Below are 16,104 nucleotides of genomic sequence, written 5' to 3' on the forward strand. Positions count from 1 at the left end.
ATCTGCAACCTGGGTGTTGCCATGGGGAGATATAGTAAGGCAGCATGGGAAGCCATAGGGGTTAGGTACCAATGTAGCATGGGAATCTGGGCACCTACCATGGGGACATGTTCCAACGTAGCATGAGGGGGAAGGCAAGTTATCCTAATTAATTAATGCTTGATGACATGCCTCGTGAATTATGACAATGAATCATAATGCGCATTGACGTACATCTTTCATCATCAACTTTAATTTAAAGTTGTATTGTAATGCACATTAAAAAATCCTAATGCGTGTTGACAGATCTTTTAATGCATTTCAATTGATTTTATTAGAAAATGCATCAGCCGGGAAAATGCCTAGGTGTGAATCCATTTGGACACAGCGAGTGGAATTAACCATATGGTGGAATGTCAGCATTCCATGCACATGCGTTGCTCTTCCCTGGTCACCAGGACAGAGCGAAGTCCCCTCAGCGGAGTGTCGGCAATCTAAAGGCGGCTCTGACTTTTCCCAACATTAATCCCTACAATGAGCGCTCTTTGCGTCCTACATCCAGCTGTTCTCCTGCCGCTGTCCTGAGATTACCCACTCGTCTTCCTTCTGCTGCAATCATTTAATCTTCTGTACACATAACAAAAAATATTTTCCTGAAAAAATGTGAAACGCTAAATGATCCCTACATCTTGTTATACAGCCAGGCAGCTCGAAACGTAAATACAGCCGTGTTATTTATCTGGCTGTATAATCCCTTCATTGTACGCGGATAGTTTTGGCAGGAGACTTTTTGTTCTGAGGTGCAAGGTGAGCGGCGAGAGCCAAAGGCGGGTAGGATCAGACGGGCGCTGTGTTTATTCTCGCTCTCAGGTGTCAACCTCCATGCTGGGCCCCCACCCTTGGCAGTGCCCACACAGCACATTGTTACACATTAATTCAATTTGCAGACATCCAGAGAAGGCGGTTTTCACATCTCCTCCGCTAATTCTGATTCAGGAAGGACAAAAGGGAATCGCTTACCGGCCAAAAGACAACCAGGAAAGGAACCAAAGATAAGAGAGAACCCTGCTGTTTTAACGGGCACGGCTGTACTTGCGCAGCCGGAGAAATGTTATAATAACAGATCTGATGAGACCCATTTTTATAATGGCACAAGGCCGCCTTTGTTTTATAGTGGGTCATAGCAGTGGAATGAATATTTAAAGAGAACCCTTCAGTAATATCAATTCTAAATGAATATATTCATGACCCGGTAAACTATACAGCAGCAGTCCACATGCTTCGTCTATCAATAAAAGCCATTCCTAGCTCCAATTGGTGCTTTTGATGTTGTGATCAGTCTGCTGCTGGCTAGAAGAAGCATTTCCTCAGTCTCCCCCATATAGTGTACATTGTAGGACTGAATTGTTTGGAGCAATTCTGCAATGATCTCTCCCAGTGCCCATTTCAATATGACATACTACAGACATATACATTTTCATATACATTAGAAAATTAGCTTGACCTTTTAAGAGAAGCTAATTTATTGTGGAAATGCTGCTTTCTGCTCTCTCTGCAGTGCCCTGTGCTGACAGAGCTCTATACCAGCCGTACCCTTCAGAAAAAGGACCCTACATAGACTTGTATGGCAGAAGAATGGGTATGTCTGACTGGGTCTGTTACTGAGTGATCATTCCTGAGTGCACTGGGTTTATCTTTGGTCCTTTTGGACTTTACATATTCATATTAAGACAACAGGAAAAAAAGACATGGAGGTTATTAGTACAATGTCTATCTGAATACATATCTATTTCATAAGATCATAAGAAGTCTTCATCCAAGATGGAGGCTATCCCAACATATGCCCTATAAAGGTTCCAGCAAAATCTAACTCTTTCTACAGTCAATTTAGAATATCTAGGATAAAGTAGAAGCATAATCCAGGACAGAGCTCTCCACTTCCCCAATAACCGACCTGTCTAGGACTGAATTTGGCCATATCTTCTAGTGGACCTAAAGTCCCCCAGTTGAACACTCTGCTGAGGGGATCTTTGGCCAATATGGTAAAGGTCTTGCTATATTTTTGTCCAATGACACGTGTGGATTAAATCCAGAAAGCCTGGGACAAAAATAGTTCACAGAAACTCAACTTTCAGAAGCTTGGCGGTAATACACAAATTGTGGCTGTGTGAATTATCAGACCTTTCTTCTGGATGCAGACCAAACCAAGGAACAACGCAGTAATGTCACTATGAATGGACGTTCATAACACAAATAAAGCTCAGCAGGCATGAATACCACACTTACGTCATAGCAATAAAAACATAGGACTTCTTTTGGCTGAGAAACCCAAAGCTGTTTCCAACCCAAGTGACCTAAAATCCCTGGCTACCCAAGAATCTTGGTTTGGCATGCTTCGTTCAGGTCCTTCTCGCTCTTCTATAAACACGGTTATTTTAAGAAAACACGCATCATACAATGTTCTTGGGATAGAAATTAAAAAGAGTGCTGAAGTGCAAAAACAAGTTAGGTCATTTGTAATGAAGGTGGTTAGTCATAAAGAGCCAATGACGGGTTTTAGGTGGAGGCCAGCAGGTACATTCAGCCCTGGGTGGGTTTTTTGCACTCTTCTTCACCCACCAGGCTTATTCCATTTCGGACACGCACCTTCACATCACCGGTTTACTTCATACTTTTACTCTTCTACATCTGCACTGCAATTTACATCAGAATTTGTACTTTACATCAGAGCTTCCCCCTTACATCAGAGTCCCCAACTTCATATAGGTGTCCACTCAAATGTCAAATCAGTGTCCTCCCTTATATCAGAGTTCAATCTTTACATCAGGTACCCCCCACACCCTACATCAGAGTCAACCCCTTCTAAATCATTGCCCCCCTATTTACATGTGAATCCTTCATTCACATCAGTATCCCCCCCCGGCCACCGCTCACTTGTGAGTGTATCCTCAGTGTCCGCTCTCTGTAAACGGATCTGGAAGAAGAGATTTTATACTACTCTCCTCCATCTATCTCCTCCAAGACATCATCTAATACCAAGCCAGGAAGAGGAAGCCAATGGTAAAAGATCTGCTTTGCCGACTCAGTGTACAACAGTGACTAGCCAGACATTGGTCTTGAGGTTTCCTCTAAGCCCTATGAAGAGGACCAGTTCCGATCATGACCTCTGCAACCCCCATTTGTACACCACTGTCAAACTAATTCACATTCCTGCACGGGTTGTTATTATTTGCTAACACTTTCACCACCAAAGAAGTCATATTCTTGTCTTCATGCTAATATACCGCATCCTCTATGAAAAAATGGCCATGCGTGGCTTAAAAAAGAAGAGTGAAGGACCTTCCAAGCCACCATAGGCTGTAGCTGGTGGGAGAGATTGCTAGTTGACCAATGTTGGGGTATGTATATGGAATGGGGAATGCTCGGGAGAGTATGTATTGTCTAGTGAAAGCACAGTTGTACCTTAACATGCTTAAAGTGGAACTAAACCAGCATGACTCTGTATTCCATCACAGGGCACCGCCATGTTCCTTGTCTTCTTCCCCCATAGACGATCTTTGGTCAACTTGATTGCCCAGATGACAGAACTCCCTAATAGTTGTGGGTGATTCTTCATCATCATCCACTTCAGTCAATCTCGTCTTTGCTCTCTTGAAGAGCTACAACCACCACTGGACTATTTAGCAGCAGATACTTCATTGTAGTGGGGTAAAGGGGGACCACAATTCTCAGAAATAAGACCCAGGGGTGTTAAATGCTGACAATTTTAGTGATAGGTGTAGCTCTACAAAAGGATTGTAAGTAGTAGAGTTAATATTGCCAAATATTTTATTGTAATTTAACAGGTTGCCATTTTAACTAGGTGTGGTGGAGGCACAAATGAGTGAAACTGCAGCAGAGAAAGATCAGACCCCTTCTCAAGCTGGATGGTGTAAGTCTCTGAAACAGATACAATGAACACAGGAAAGCATAGACAGATCTATAGCAGGTCAAGCAGCTCCTTTAATTCATGTATTTAGCTCTGTTTAAAAAGAATGATGTTACATGCCTTGACTCAATGATCTACATTCAGTCAAGGCAAGGTAATGGTGGCCTGTAGTGTTTTTCTGTATTTGTTAGTATGTAAATTAGACATCTGTTTTGTTTTTGAAAACAAATTTTAATCTCATCTCTTAATAGCTAATAATAGGATAATAGCTGGAGGAAAGCTGCAAAGTTACAGCTGTATGCCAATGAGGCCGTCCTCCGAGCTGACCTCATGATGATCCCAGGGTGGCAGAGGTGAATGCAGCCAGGGGATAAAGTTCATTTTGGTGGCATAAATTGAGGATCTTGGGACCTTGCTGGACAATTCCCAAATACCTGGGGATTAAGAATGAGTTTTTCTGAAAGTTCAAAAGTGCGTCTTAAAGCATGATGGAATTTACCTACAATAAAAAGGGAGCCTCAACCTCAGCCTCCAATATCACTAATGGGCTTCTCATAATATTCATCATAAGTAATGCAACATAAGACTTGCAGGAGGTAAGTGGAAGATTGGACAAATGTTTCAAATTCAGAATGTGGATGTGTTACATGACACTGACATTATTAATATTATTATTATTATTATTATTATTAATAAACAGGATTCATATAGCGTCAACATATTATGCAGCGCTGTACAATAAATAGGAGTTGCAAATGACAGTAGGTAATTGGAGGAACAAAGAGAGCGACTAGGGGAGTATTTTTCTACCAGGTCAGAAAGGTAATAGGACAAGAACTGTGGGGAGATTTGAATTTGATTCTAAGGTGAAATGGAAGCCAATGGAGAGAACTACAAAGAGATGCAGCAGAAGAGGAGCGGAGGGAAGGATGGATGAGTCTGGCTGCAGCATTCATAATAGGTTGTAGAGGAGAGAGTCGGGTTAGTGGACCCCGGGGTACAAAGCCAGCTCCATAAAGACATGGTGTGACCTATTTGGTGTAAAGGATCCGAAGTGAACTCCACAAAGCCCTAACTCCCACCCCACTGACCACCTTTGGGATGAACTGAAATGTTGGTTGTGAGCCAGGTCTTCTCATCCATCATCTGTTCCTGATGTCACATATAATCTGAATGAGCACAGAATAGTGGAGGTGGTTATGGGGCAGGTTCCATATTAACGTTCAAGGCGTGGGAAAGGCATGTCCTACTAGCTAATATAAGAGTGTTGGTCATGCGTCCTCTGACCTTTGGCCACGTCACTTATCTCCTTGGTTCCATAGACAGCATTATATCAGTGAACTTTCTCTACAGGTTTACAAGCTCTGAGGCTGCCTCAGTGTATGTAAGTCAGTTGCTTTGGCTTGGCACCTCTATAATTGCAGAGAACTTGGCAGAGCAGCTGGAAAGTACTTACTTAAAATATAAAAGCATTAATATAAGCTGCAATAACACAGGAACTGCTTACAGCCACAAAGCGATTCCCATTAATCTCTGCAAACCTGCCGCAGTCACAGGAATCTGTGTAACGGAAAGGCAGAGCTTATTCTTGCTGAACTCCTAAATAAGATCTCCTCCTTCATGCTCCTCATTTTCCAAAACATTCACCTGGGAAGAATCATGATTCATTAAATTGCAGTCATCGGTCAAGATCCCCGATCATTCCCAGGGAGTTTGTGATGCCCCCTGCCTTGCTAGAAATGGACCATAAATCTTAATTAATTCAAAGTTCTTTTTTATGTTGAGGGGTTAAATCCCCTATCAATCATTTTTAGCTTTAATGATTGTAGAATGCAATAAAATATTGGGTAAAGGATGAAGCAAAGAAATTAAATCAGGGGCTACCTTTAAATCCTCGAAGTATCATCGCCCCTGGTGGTCCAATGTCACCCTGGTCACCTTTTTGTCCAGGTAGCCCTGAAGGACCTCTTTCACCTGGAAGACCTGAAAGAGAGAAGAAATATTCAAATACAAAATAGTGTAGCATGTGCGATATGCAAAACATCAGACTGATGAATGATGGCAATATAGAGGTAGAAGTCATAAAATGTTGTCAAAGTGGTGTCGTTAAACTACAGTAAAACAAACTGTGCAAGGTTAGTTATTATACTGACCTACAACCAGCTTTCATATTGTAGATCAGTGGGGGACCCTGGCTATAAATAATATATCCATCTAAAATTTTATCATAGCTCGTTAGATCATATCTTTGGGTGATGGCCAGTGGGAAGAATGCCTTCTACATTGCTGGCCATTGGAAAGGCTACCACCCTGACAGATCATTGGTATCTGTTAAACTGACCACTGTTTAAGGAACTCCTAGCAAGATCTAGAGGAACCGCGAGGTTATTTAGAATCCTGGTTGAGAAAATGCTGCTTTAGATGCCATCCTGCCATCAAGACCCCCTGCTTAAAAATCAAAACAAGCACAATGCTTGTCGGAGGATGACATTACCCTCACCTGGATGCTGCGAGATTACTGAACTTTTCCTGCATGCAGCAAGGGGTAGGGAGTCATACTAAACTATTGAACCTTTTATTTATTGGCTTTCCAAATATGACAATCACACCCATGTGCACATAAATTGATGGACTTCAATAAATTAATTAAATTAAGTAATTCACACACATTTTCTTGGTTGGTAATTTGCGTAAGAAAGGTGTAAGATCCGTCCAATAACAATCCAGCAGTCCCGGTTTTTCTCATCTAAAAGATTCCCTTTAACTTTACCTGACAGGTTCCCTTTAGGGTGCAAGCAGCAGAGGTGTTTCCAATTACTAAGTTTACTGAACTGCCGAAAACCTCGTATTTCCCCCTGTAGCTTGGGGCTGTTTTGAAACATGCCTGCCGTAGCACCGGGTGTGGACATATTTACAAGGTGTTAAATAAATAATTTTGGGAATACAGTAAATGTTTTAAAACGAGAGGAGTGGATGAGATTTGTGCATTGGCAGAGTGGGAATGGAGCCTTAAGCTTTGGCCTCAGCCTGACTCCGGAGCAGAGCCCAGGAATTATGGAAAGACAATTATATCTCTTGGTGGTCTTGGTCAGGAGCCAGTAGACAGGTGTTTCCAGAGCAAAAAGCAGCATGCGGTAACGCAATTATACAATCAACAATGAAATGAAACCTGGACAGCCACAGCCAATCAAAAATTCTTCTGTACGTAAAGTGGACCCATCACCTAAAGAAGTAGTTGCGGATGACCTGGCCACAAATCTGCTATCTCATTAGGTCAATATGAACAAAAATACTCCCCTTCGGCTGAGATCGTACAACCATATGCCTAAGCATTGGGTCGTGCGACTACTCTGAAAACAGCAGTGTGTTTTTTTCAGGATTTCTGCTTTTTGAAATGTTCAGGAAGCATGATGTGTAGGATAGTTTGAGGTAGGGCACCTATTTATAGGCCCTGATTTATGAAAGCTCTCCAAGGCTGTAGAGAATACACTTTTACCAGTGAAGCTGGGTGATCCAACAAACCTGGAATGGATCTGGTCCAGGAATCAAAACATTTGCTAGCAAATACCAAATCATTTTAGGAAATCCATTCCAGGTTTTCTGGATCACCCAGCTTCACTTCTGAAAGTGTATTCTCCCAAGCCTTGGAGAGCTTTAGTAAATCAGGGCCATAGTGTCAGAGCAGGTGGATCCTCAATGGCAACTATACTGAAAGGTAAGTGTAGGGTATGTTTGTCCATTATGGGAGCCATAAAGTACTTTTTGTAAAGATTAAAATTAGAGATGAGCGAATCAAAGCCGACGAAGTGGAATTCAATCTGAATTTCAGGAAAAATTAGATTCGCTCCGAATCCAAATTTCCTCGCGATTCGTGGTAACAAATCGCAATTTTTCCTGAAATGGCGGCTGCACTTGTGAGGACTTTAGAGATTCCACTACAATCTCTGGGCACTACAGGTAATAAATAGGGACTTGTCCCCATTCATCACCTTTAGTGCCCTGTATTCTTAGTGAAACTCTATCTAAGAATACATAGTGCGGCGCTGCAACAGCAATCGCTATTACCGTGCTGTGCTTTTACCATGTATTCTTAGATAGAGTTTCCCATTCATCACCTGTAGTGCCCGGACATTGCAATGGAACTGCAGAGGACTATAGATGACCTCTGCAGTTCTACTTCGATCTCTGGGCACTACAGGTGATGAATGGGGACTTTAGTGCCCTGTATTCTTAGATAGAGAAACTCTAAGAATACATTGTAGAAGTGCTGCACAGCAACTGCGAAATAGCCCAAAATTTACGCGATTCCCTGCAAATAAATTTGGATCAAAGCAAATCTTTTCCAGAAATTCGCTCATCTCTAATTAAAATATCTCAGATTTTTAATGTTGTCATTGGGAATGTTCCCCCTCTTGTTACTGGGGCATAGAGTGATGAAAGTTCCCAAATTGTTTAGTTGTCAACAGGAAATGAGGGGACATTTTCCAAACAAGTCACCTGATCTGGTGACTAATCTAAGACTAATGTGATCATTCAGTGCAACTACATCGTCTACACACCCCTGAGGAAGGCAAAAAGATGAAACGCGTTACAAGACATTGGTTACATCGTCCACATCCCATCCCCCTTTTAAAGGGCCTTGGACAAAAAAATGTAATTTTTTTTATGTTTTGACTGTCAATCTTTTAAAATATACAAGTGAATAGAAGCTTTCAAACTAATTCTTTACCCACTTCTTTTTAGATATTTTTCTGTTTTTTGGACTATATTTTACTTCTCATTTACGGAAAAACTATATGCTTTTAAAAGTCATCATCATGATGTTACTCTTCAAGTCAGTGTGGTTTTAACTATATTCTAAATTTTAAGTCCAGTTTCCATTTAGGTGTCATGCATTTGTATCATGTTAATGACAGTATTATATTTAGGAGATTTGCAATAAACAAACTTTTTTGTTATGTTATTTTTGTGGAAATGAATACTTTCATGAAGATCGGTGGTGCAGGTGGCGGAAGAGAAAATGAAACCTTTTCTTTGTGGTGAGGTATTTTTGGTCTCCTTTTTATATATATTTTGAGCTCTTAAGCTATTTTAACAGATCCTGTCTCCAGACATGCGGTAGGTGGAACGGGATTTACCTCCACATTACTCAACATATGGGGCTCAGAGAACAACAAGATGGGGCCAATTGTCATCTATGTGAAGGAGGAGAATACATTTACATCTGATATATATTTTACAATATAATTTTATCACAAAAAAATTGCTGGGGATATTTTTAGTTTTCTCAAACACTGGAAATCAGAAGGAAGTTGAGGTTTATGTAAATTAAAGGTTTAGCCTTTCCTTGTGCCTTTTGCCTCATTTCTTCCCTCTCTTCTATTTTCTCTCTCCACGCCATTATTATTCTTCTCTTTATCCTACTCCTTCCATTCTCATTATCACTCTGATACTTGGCATACACATTACTATTTGTATATTACTATTTAATTACTATTGCTATATCTTTTAGAAATAAATGGACCAACTGGGAAGTATGATCAACCAATTTTATTGGAAAGGGATCAATTGGTTCTAATTGAATATCCACTTGGATTTCACCAATGTGATTTATTTTTGAGCAAAATATCATTGCAATGATAAATTATGATGAGTCATTGGTTCACACGACGGAATATAGGATTATAGATTGGCACCAACTGTATCTCCTTGTACGTTGTAGGCCTCTACCCTAGACCTAATGGCTCAGAGTTAGCACAAATGAGCAGATCCCTTACCGATGTTGTTTTATAATCAGTTGTTGGTCTATAAAATACAGCTTGTGTATATGATATGTAAACCAAAAGAAGTTGGTCTTTACTGCCTTTCAGATTCACTTGAGATCTAATAGTTTGACCAGATCACAAACTGGATTCACCCATGTGAACTAGAGGCCAAGAAGTACAGCAGGAACCATCCAGCACAGTAAAGACAGTCGTCTATTGTAGCTGCTGCTCTTAGAAATGGTGCCTAGTCCTGGACCTGAGACCCCTGGACACAAACCTAATGACACCATCTGCATTTTCCCCACAATGGTGCCAATGACTTTTACAATGTCTTCCTGCTTGTTATATATATATTACATTTTAACAGCCTTTTAATACGCCTTTTAACTTATTTATGCCTTCTGTGACCTCACACAAAGGAATAGACTTATTTTAGTACTTTCCCTTTGATTTATAACCGCTGTGACTTTCAGAACTCTTCGGTTCTTCTGCAAAATAATGGCTTGTTGTCCCGCACACATCAAGAAGTTACAAATTGCAGCAACATTAAGTGGTACATCGACATCAATCATCAGAAATGTGAGTTCATTAGCTTGTGCTGGGGGCACTATGTGAAAGCAAATCAATCTATTCCATATTAGACTGAGAATGTCGATGAACTTTGAAAACTTATTTTCGGAGTAACTTATATTGGGCTTTGTCTTATTAAAGGATCTTTAAAGAAATATATTTGAAGGTTTCATCATCCCTCCCTGTTTTCTTAACCCTGTACAATGTTTTTATTTACCTATCTTTTGCTGAAATCCGGGTGAACCCATCTCTTGGCACCCCAGTCCTCTCTTCTTTCAAGGAAATGTAATTGGCATTGTACCCCACGTAAAGTAGGCACTTCCAACAGAGTATCCAAGAAGTATATGGGAGACCATCAACCACACTGAGTGAGAGTCATCTCCTATTGCTGCTACACACTCCTAGACACAAACAGATGGTGCCCGGACCCCAAACAGACCCGAAACCCAGGGCACAAGGCACAAACCTATGGATGCCATTGGCATTTGTACCACACAGGTCTCCTTGACAAGAAGTGGTGCCACTACAACAGCGGGCAGAGTTTCCCAACTGAAAAGTGATGATGGCTTTATGGAGAACGATACAATTGGGACATTTGTTTTATATATTTTTGAAGTCAAAAAGCTGGCACAGAAATTTGTCTTCTTCCTTAACAGGAGCAATCTGGCAATGAAGGTATGATCAGGCTATTTAGAGGGGAAATAAAGGGCAGGTGGGATTGCCGGTGGCATTCGGTAACCACTATTGGGTAGGGAGCAGGAAGAGGGGGACAATAATCATTAGAAAGGAGGAGACAGTACAGGAATCCTACCTGCTATCAATCCGGCCCAACAGGTTTTATAGACACTTGATATTTTGACATTCTGCTTCATATATTAGCATTCCCCACTCCTGTCTAAATTAACAATATCAGGCCAGGATCCCAGTATTATCTTTGGACCAGGGCCCTCTCTAACTTTGTGTCCTCGCTTCTCTTGCTTAAGTGCATAACACTATTATACAGACTGCCAAGATGAGTTAGAAAGGTTGTAGGGGTGCACGGAAGGTTGGTGTCCCTTTTATGGTGGATCATGGGATACATCACTGGACGGTTGGGGGTATTGGCCAGAACAAGTCCCTCCAAATACCATGCAAAGGCTCAGTTGCAGAGATAAATTCTGCATTTATGTTCCCTACTCATCTTTATTGTTGAGAGGAAGAATAAATGCCAATAATTTCAATTCATGTTGCTGTTTGTAGTGGAGTTGTAGCTTCTTCATGTTCCCATAATGGGAATGGGACTGTAGCACCAACCGTGCATTGCCATAGGGGATCCTTACACTGATATAGACATGGACAAGGATAACTCGCGTCCCAAAGGGTTCCACCAATAAGCTTCATCAGGGGATGTACTGGGAACGTTAGCGAAACGTGCCATCATTTAACTAACTAGGGATTCATATATCCCATGAAACATGCAATAGGAAGGACAACTCTTACTCACTGCATGAACTAATTTATATTTGTGTATTTGCTCCCCAAGGTTTTTATGAGGAGGTAGCAAAAATGAGATATTTTGATTGATGTTAACATGTAAGTAGGAATGTCAATTAATTAGTTTATTGTATTGAAATGGAAATAATATTGAATTGAATAATTTATGTATATGTAATTACATTATGTTTGGATCTCAAATAATCTCCTGAGGAAGCAGCTATCTAGGAGCTTTCTAATGAATCATTTATGTTTTATGTTTTAAATTCATTATTTGGGCGATGATCTCTGCCTTGAAAGTCCCCTCCTTTGATTTTTGTATGATTGTATTTACTCCTATAAAGAATAATATATGTTAAATTGCTGATAACAAACTGCAGCTTCTTTTGTTTTTTGCGTAAATGTTTTGTCCATTTCTTGGGGGCGGCAGCACCTGACATACTATCAGGAGGGAGAAGTATCCTTTTCTTTTTCAGTTTGTAATGCAAACCATTTGCAGAAGACGTTGTGGTGAATATCCTTCACACTTCAGCAGGCGTTGCTATTAAAAGACTATTTTTGCCAATCTGATAAGGGAACAAATGTTTCCATGGTACGATTGGCAAAAGGAGTCAATCTGAGAAGAGAATTGCTGTCTTCCTTGGACTCTTTTATACCCCAAAAACAAATAAGCTATTTTCATACAAATGTAGTGATGTTCTGTACAAAGCAGAGGCCCCTTTGTGCACATCATTTATTATCTGGCCTTGTATTGAATGTATATATCTCTCTTTATAGAGGAGATAACAATTGCCGGTGTGCGGCCTCCCATCCTTGCAGGCACATGTGGAAGCGGTTTGGGAGTTTTAGTCGTATTACAAGATGGAAGGATTGAGATTAAATGACATGCAGCTCGTCATTGTTCTGTAGGACTACAAGCATACAAGAGATAAATGCAAAGAAACAGATCTTATCATGAAATCTCAGGAAACAAGGACGCATTTACTACAGATTTCCATTTCCAAAATCAGAAGCCTGTCAATGGTATATGTAGACTGACAGCCATTTTAAATCTCAACCTTATATTAGAGATCCCTGACAAACTATCCATGTAAGTGGTTCTCACTAATGTTAGGAGACAGTTATCTGGCCAGTGATCCCACACCATAAGCCAATGCAGTCTAGTGAACTTTGTATATTGCCTCTGATGGAGATATTGTGATTTCTGTCATTTATATGGCCAAGCCGGCTTCAAGCACTCGGCGTCCAACTTGCATTTCTTTGCAGGTACCATAGTACGTCATAACATTAACGTTGATAGTAAATCATAATATCTATTGAAATCTTTGTTGAATAAATGATTGGTATGATGGTTGTCTGTAGACATTATATAAATGAGGATCTATGTTTTCCTGTTCCAACATGCCGAAAAACTCAAGTTTCCATAGGGTGTACTTACTCCTCATGTTCCAATAAAGATTAATTCATTACTGCAGTATATGTTACTCATAGAACACACAAGAAAGTTGGAGTTATTGTGTACAGAGGATTTCAGATTGGAAATATATCAACATGGAGTAAATGTTACCTCTTAAACCAGGCAGTCCAGGAACTCCGGGGACACCTTCCATTCCTTCATGACCTTGGTCTCCCTTTGGTCCAGGAGGACCTTCAAATGTAAAACAAAAAAGAAATGTCACCAAATGTAAATAGAACAAAGTTTTATATGAACAGAGGAACAGCTATTCTGAAGATTTTAAACATGGGGGGATCCTTGACAAAACTTTCAGGTCTTCAGGGAACCCCTTCCTTAATTATTATATCCACAGGTCACTGTACATTAGCGTGGTGGTCAGTGGGAAGAATTCCTCGTACATTGCTGGACAGTAGGAAGTGCATCATGCAGAAAGCCATTGTTTTCACTTAACCCGAGGAGCACAGATTGCTCATTGCTCAAGAAAACCCTAGCACCCTTTGTCGGAACCCTTGTTGGGAAACATTATACTAGAGTATGAAAAGGTACAGTTCTATGTAGACCAGCCAATGACGTTGTTCAGCTAAAGGACGTCATAATGTCTCCAAGATACCATACCAACACCATGTTCTGAATGGAGCCTCCTCCCAGCTGGATGAGTCTGATGCAATGAAGGCTTGCCTGCATACAGGTAGCAGATAAGTTGCTGGGGGAGGCTTTGGGGAAGAGGGTAAAGTGATTGCAAAGCAACATAAGAAAAGTTAAAAATAGGGATCATTAGGGAAAATTAGAGGATGGGGTGAACCATTGCCTTTGCCGCCACTAGTATGCCTATTTTATTCTCTGTCTGAACTGTACCCCGATGTTCCTTCCTTGTATTGGAAGCCACCCTTAGGACATCTTCCCCATCTCTTTTCCACATCTGCCCACTTGACTACCCACTGCCCCAGTCATTGCTGGAAATATGGGGATGACAAAGTGAAAAGTAGGGTGAGCTTGCTCCATCATAGAGATAGCCCTAAATGCTGGAGGCCTGTGCTTTTTTAGCAATAATTTGAAGTTAGCGTCCCACATCCACAGAATTCCAGCTCTCTGGAACAATTACATTCTTTCGGAGTAGAGGAGGTGGGTGAGGTTTTGTAGTCCTGTCTCTTATATTGCCTTGAATACGGTTTAACTCTTGAATATTTTCATCCTCCATAAGCAATGCAAAGTTTTATTTATAACTTTTTGCATTACATCATTGTTTTTACTGGACCTCCAGATAGAAGATGATTGAGATCTCCTGGCAGCAAGAGATGCAGAATATGGTGAGATTTTTATAGTATCTATATCACTTTTGTAGGAAACAAACAACACATCTTGGTGGCAGGCAGGCCTTGTCACAATGTCAATACTTCAATGAGTTCCCTGGCAGAACATTTGTAACCGCAATATTCAATCATTGCATGAGAGGAACACACAACACGTTCACGCTATCTCAAGTTTTCCCTTCAAAGATCATTTGACAAAACATCAGGACTCAAGTCAACATTATACCCGAATGTTTGCAAAAATCTGATTATGTTTCTGATGTTAGCAAGGTTGGCAACTAATAGGGTGACTCAGAGATTCTAAAATTAGCATTTGGTCTAAATTTAAAGTATTCTCTGGAATGAGGAGATTTGGGCAAAGCAGTGGATATGGTTCTAAAAAATGATTTCCTTATAGAGTACAACATAGGGGGGTGCAGCGTGGTCCATAGGATTTCGGACTTTGAATTTTAGCTAATTGCAAAAAGTGTAGCCAGGCAGGGGCAAAAGCAAACCAAATAATGGAAAGTATCACCAGAGGGGTCACCAGTAAGAGAAAGGAGGTCATAAGTCTCCTGTATAGAAAGTATTGTGGAGGGTATCACCGAATGGGTCACCAGCAGGAAGAAGGAGGTTATACGACTCTTGTATAGAAAGTATTGTGGAGGGTATTACCAGAGGGGTCACCAGCAAAAGGAAGGAGGTCATAAGTCTTCAGTATAAAAGAATCACCAGAGGGGTCACCAGCAGGAAGAAGGAGGTTATATAACTCCTGTAAAGAAAGTATTGTACAGGGTATCACCAGAGGAGTCACCAGTAAGAGGAAGGAGGTCAACAGTCTTCTGCATAGAAAGTATTGTGGAGTGTATCCCAGAGGGGTCACCAGTAAGAGGAAGGAGGTCAAATGTCTTCTGTATAGAAAGTATCTTAGAGGGTATCAACAAAGGGTCATCAACAGGAGGAAGGAGTTTATACGTCTCCTGTATAGAAAGTATTGTACAGGGTATCACCAGAGGGGTCACCACTAAGAGGAAGGAGGTTTTGGGTCTCTTGTATAGAAAGTAGTGTGGAGGGTATCGCCAGAGGGGTCACTGGCAGGAAAGAGGGGGTCATAAGTGTCTTGTAAAGAAAGTATTGTGAAGAGTATTACCAGAAGGGTCACCAGCAGGAGGAAGGAGGTCATAAGTCTGCTGTATAGAAAGTATTGTGGAGTCACTATCACCAGAGGGGTCACCAGGAAGTTAATTACAAATTTCTGTGCGGCTACACAGAAGATGCTTCCTATTCTGCATGATGTATTTAGCTGGTTGTTTGGACATCTGCTTGAAAGGCAAACTGAAAAACCGAAGAAGTGGAAGTGATTGGACAGAGATGGAGAACACGTCCAAGAAAAGCTGAAGAGGAAGGGGGGAGACAGTCGCTGGAGGCCAAACATATCATAGGAAGACAGCTTAGCCTCATAGCTCACCTCAATCATCTTCATCTAAACAAGACAATAAGTTCAATGGCCGGTTACCTAAACACAAGTAGGAGGACAAAACGTACGATGAGAAAGAAAGATTGCTGGTAATCAAAAATAAATGAATTTGTGAGAGTCTATGATTTGGAGGGACTGTCCCTCTTCATACCTCCCAACTGCCCCTG

At 40.9% G+C, this 16,104-nt stretch overlaps 1 protein-coding gene across 1 annotated transcript in view; it reads right to left on the reverse strand.

The window, feature by feature from the left end:
- SCARA5 (scavenger receptor class A member 5) overlaps positions 1 to 16,104 on the reverse strand; it is a gene marked incomplete in the record, with an annotated part of 121,206 nt that overhangs the window by 50,763 nt on the left and 54,339 nt on the right. Inside the window, 2 exon segments of the mRNA XM_072408931.1 lie at positions 5,792 to 5,890; positions 13,283 to 13,363. Of these exon segments, the coding sequence (XP_072265032.1) occupies positions 5,792 to 5,890; positions 13,283 to 13,363 (180 nt within the window).

The sequence above is a fragment of the Pyxicephalus adspersus genome, chromosome 4 (assembly GCF_032062135.1).
Source record: "Pyxicephalus adspersus chromosome 4, UCB_Pads_2.0, whole genome shotgun sequence".
NCBI classification, from domain to species: Eukaryota; Metazoa; Chordata; class Amphibia; order Anura; family Pyxicephalidae; genus Pyxicephalus; species Pyxicephalus adspersus.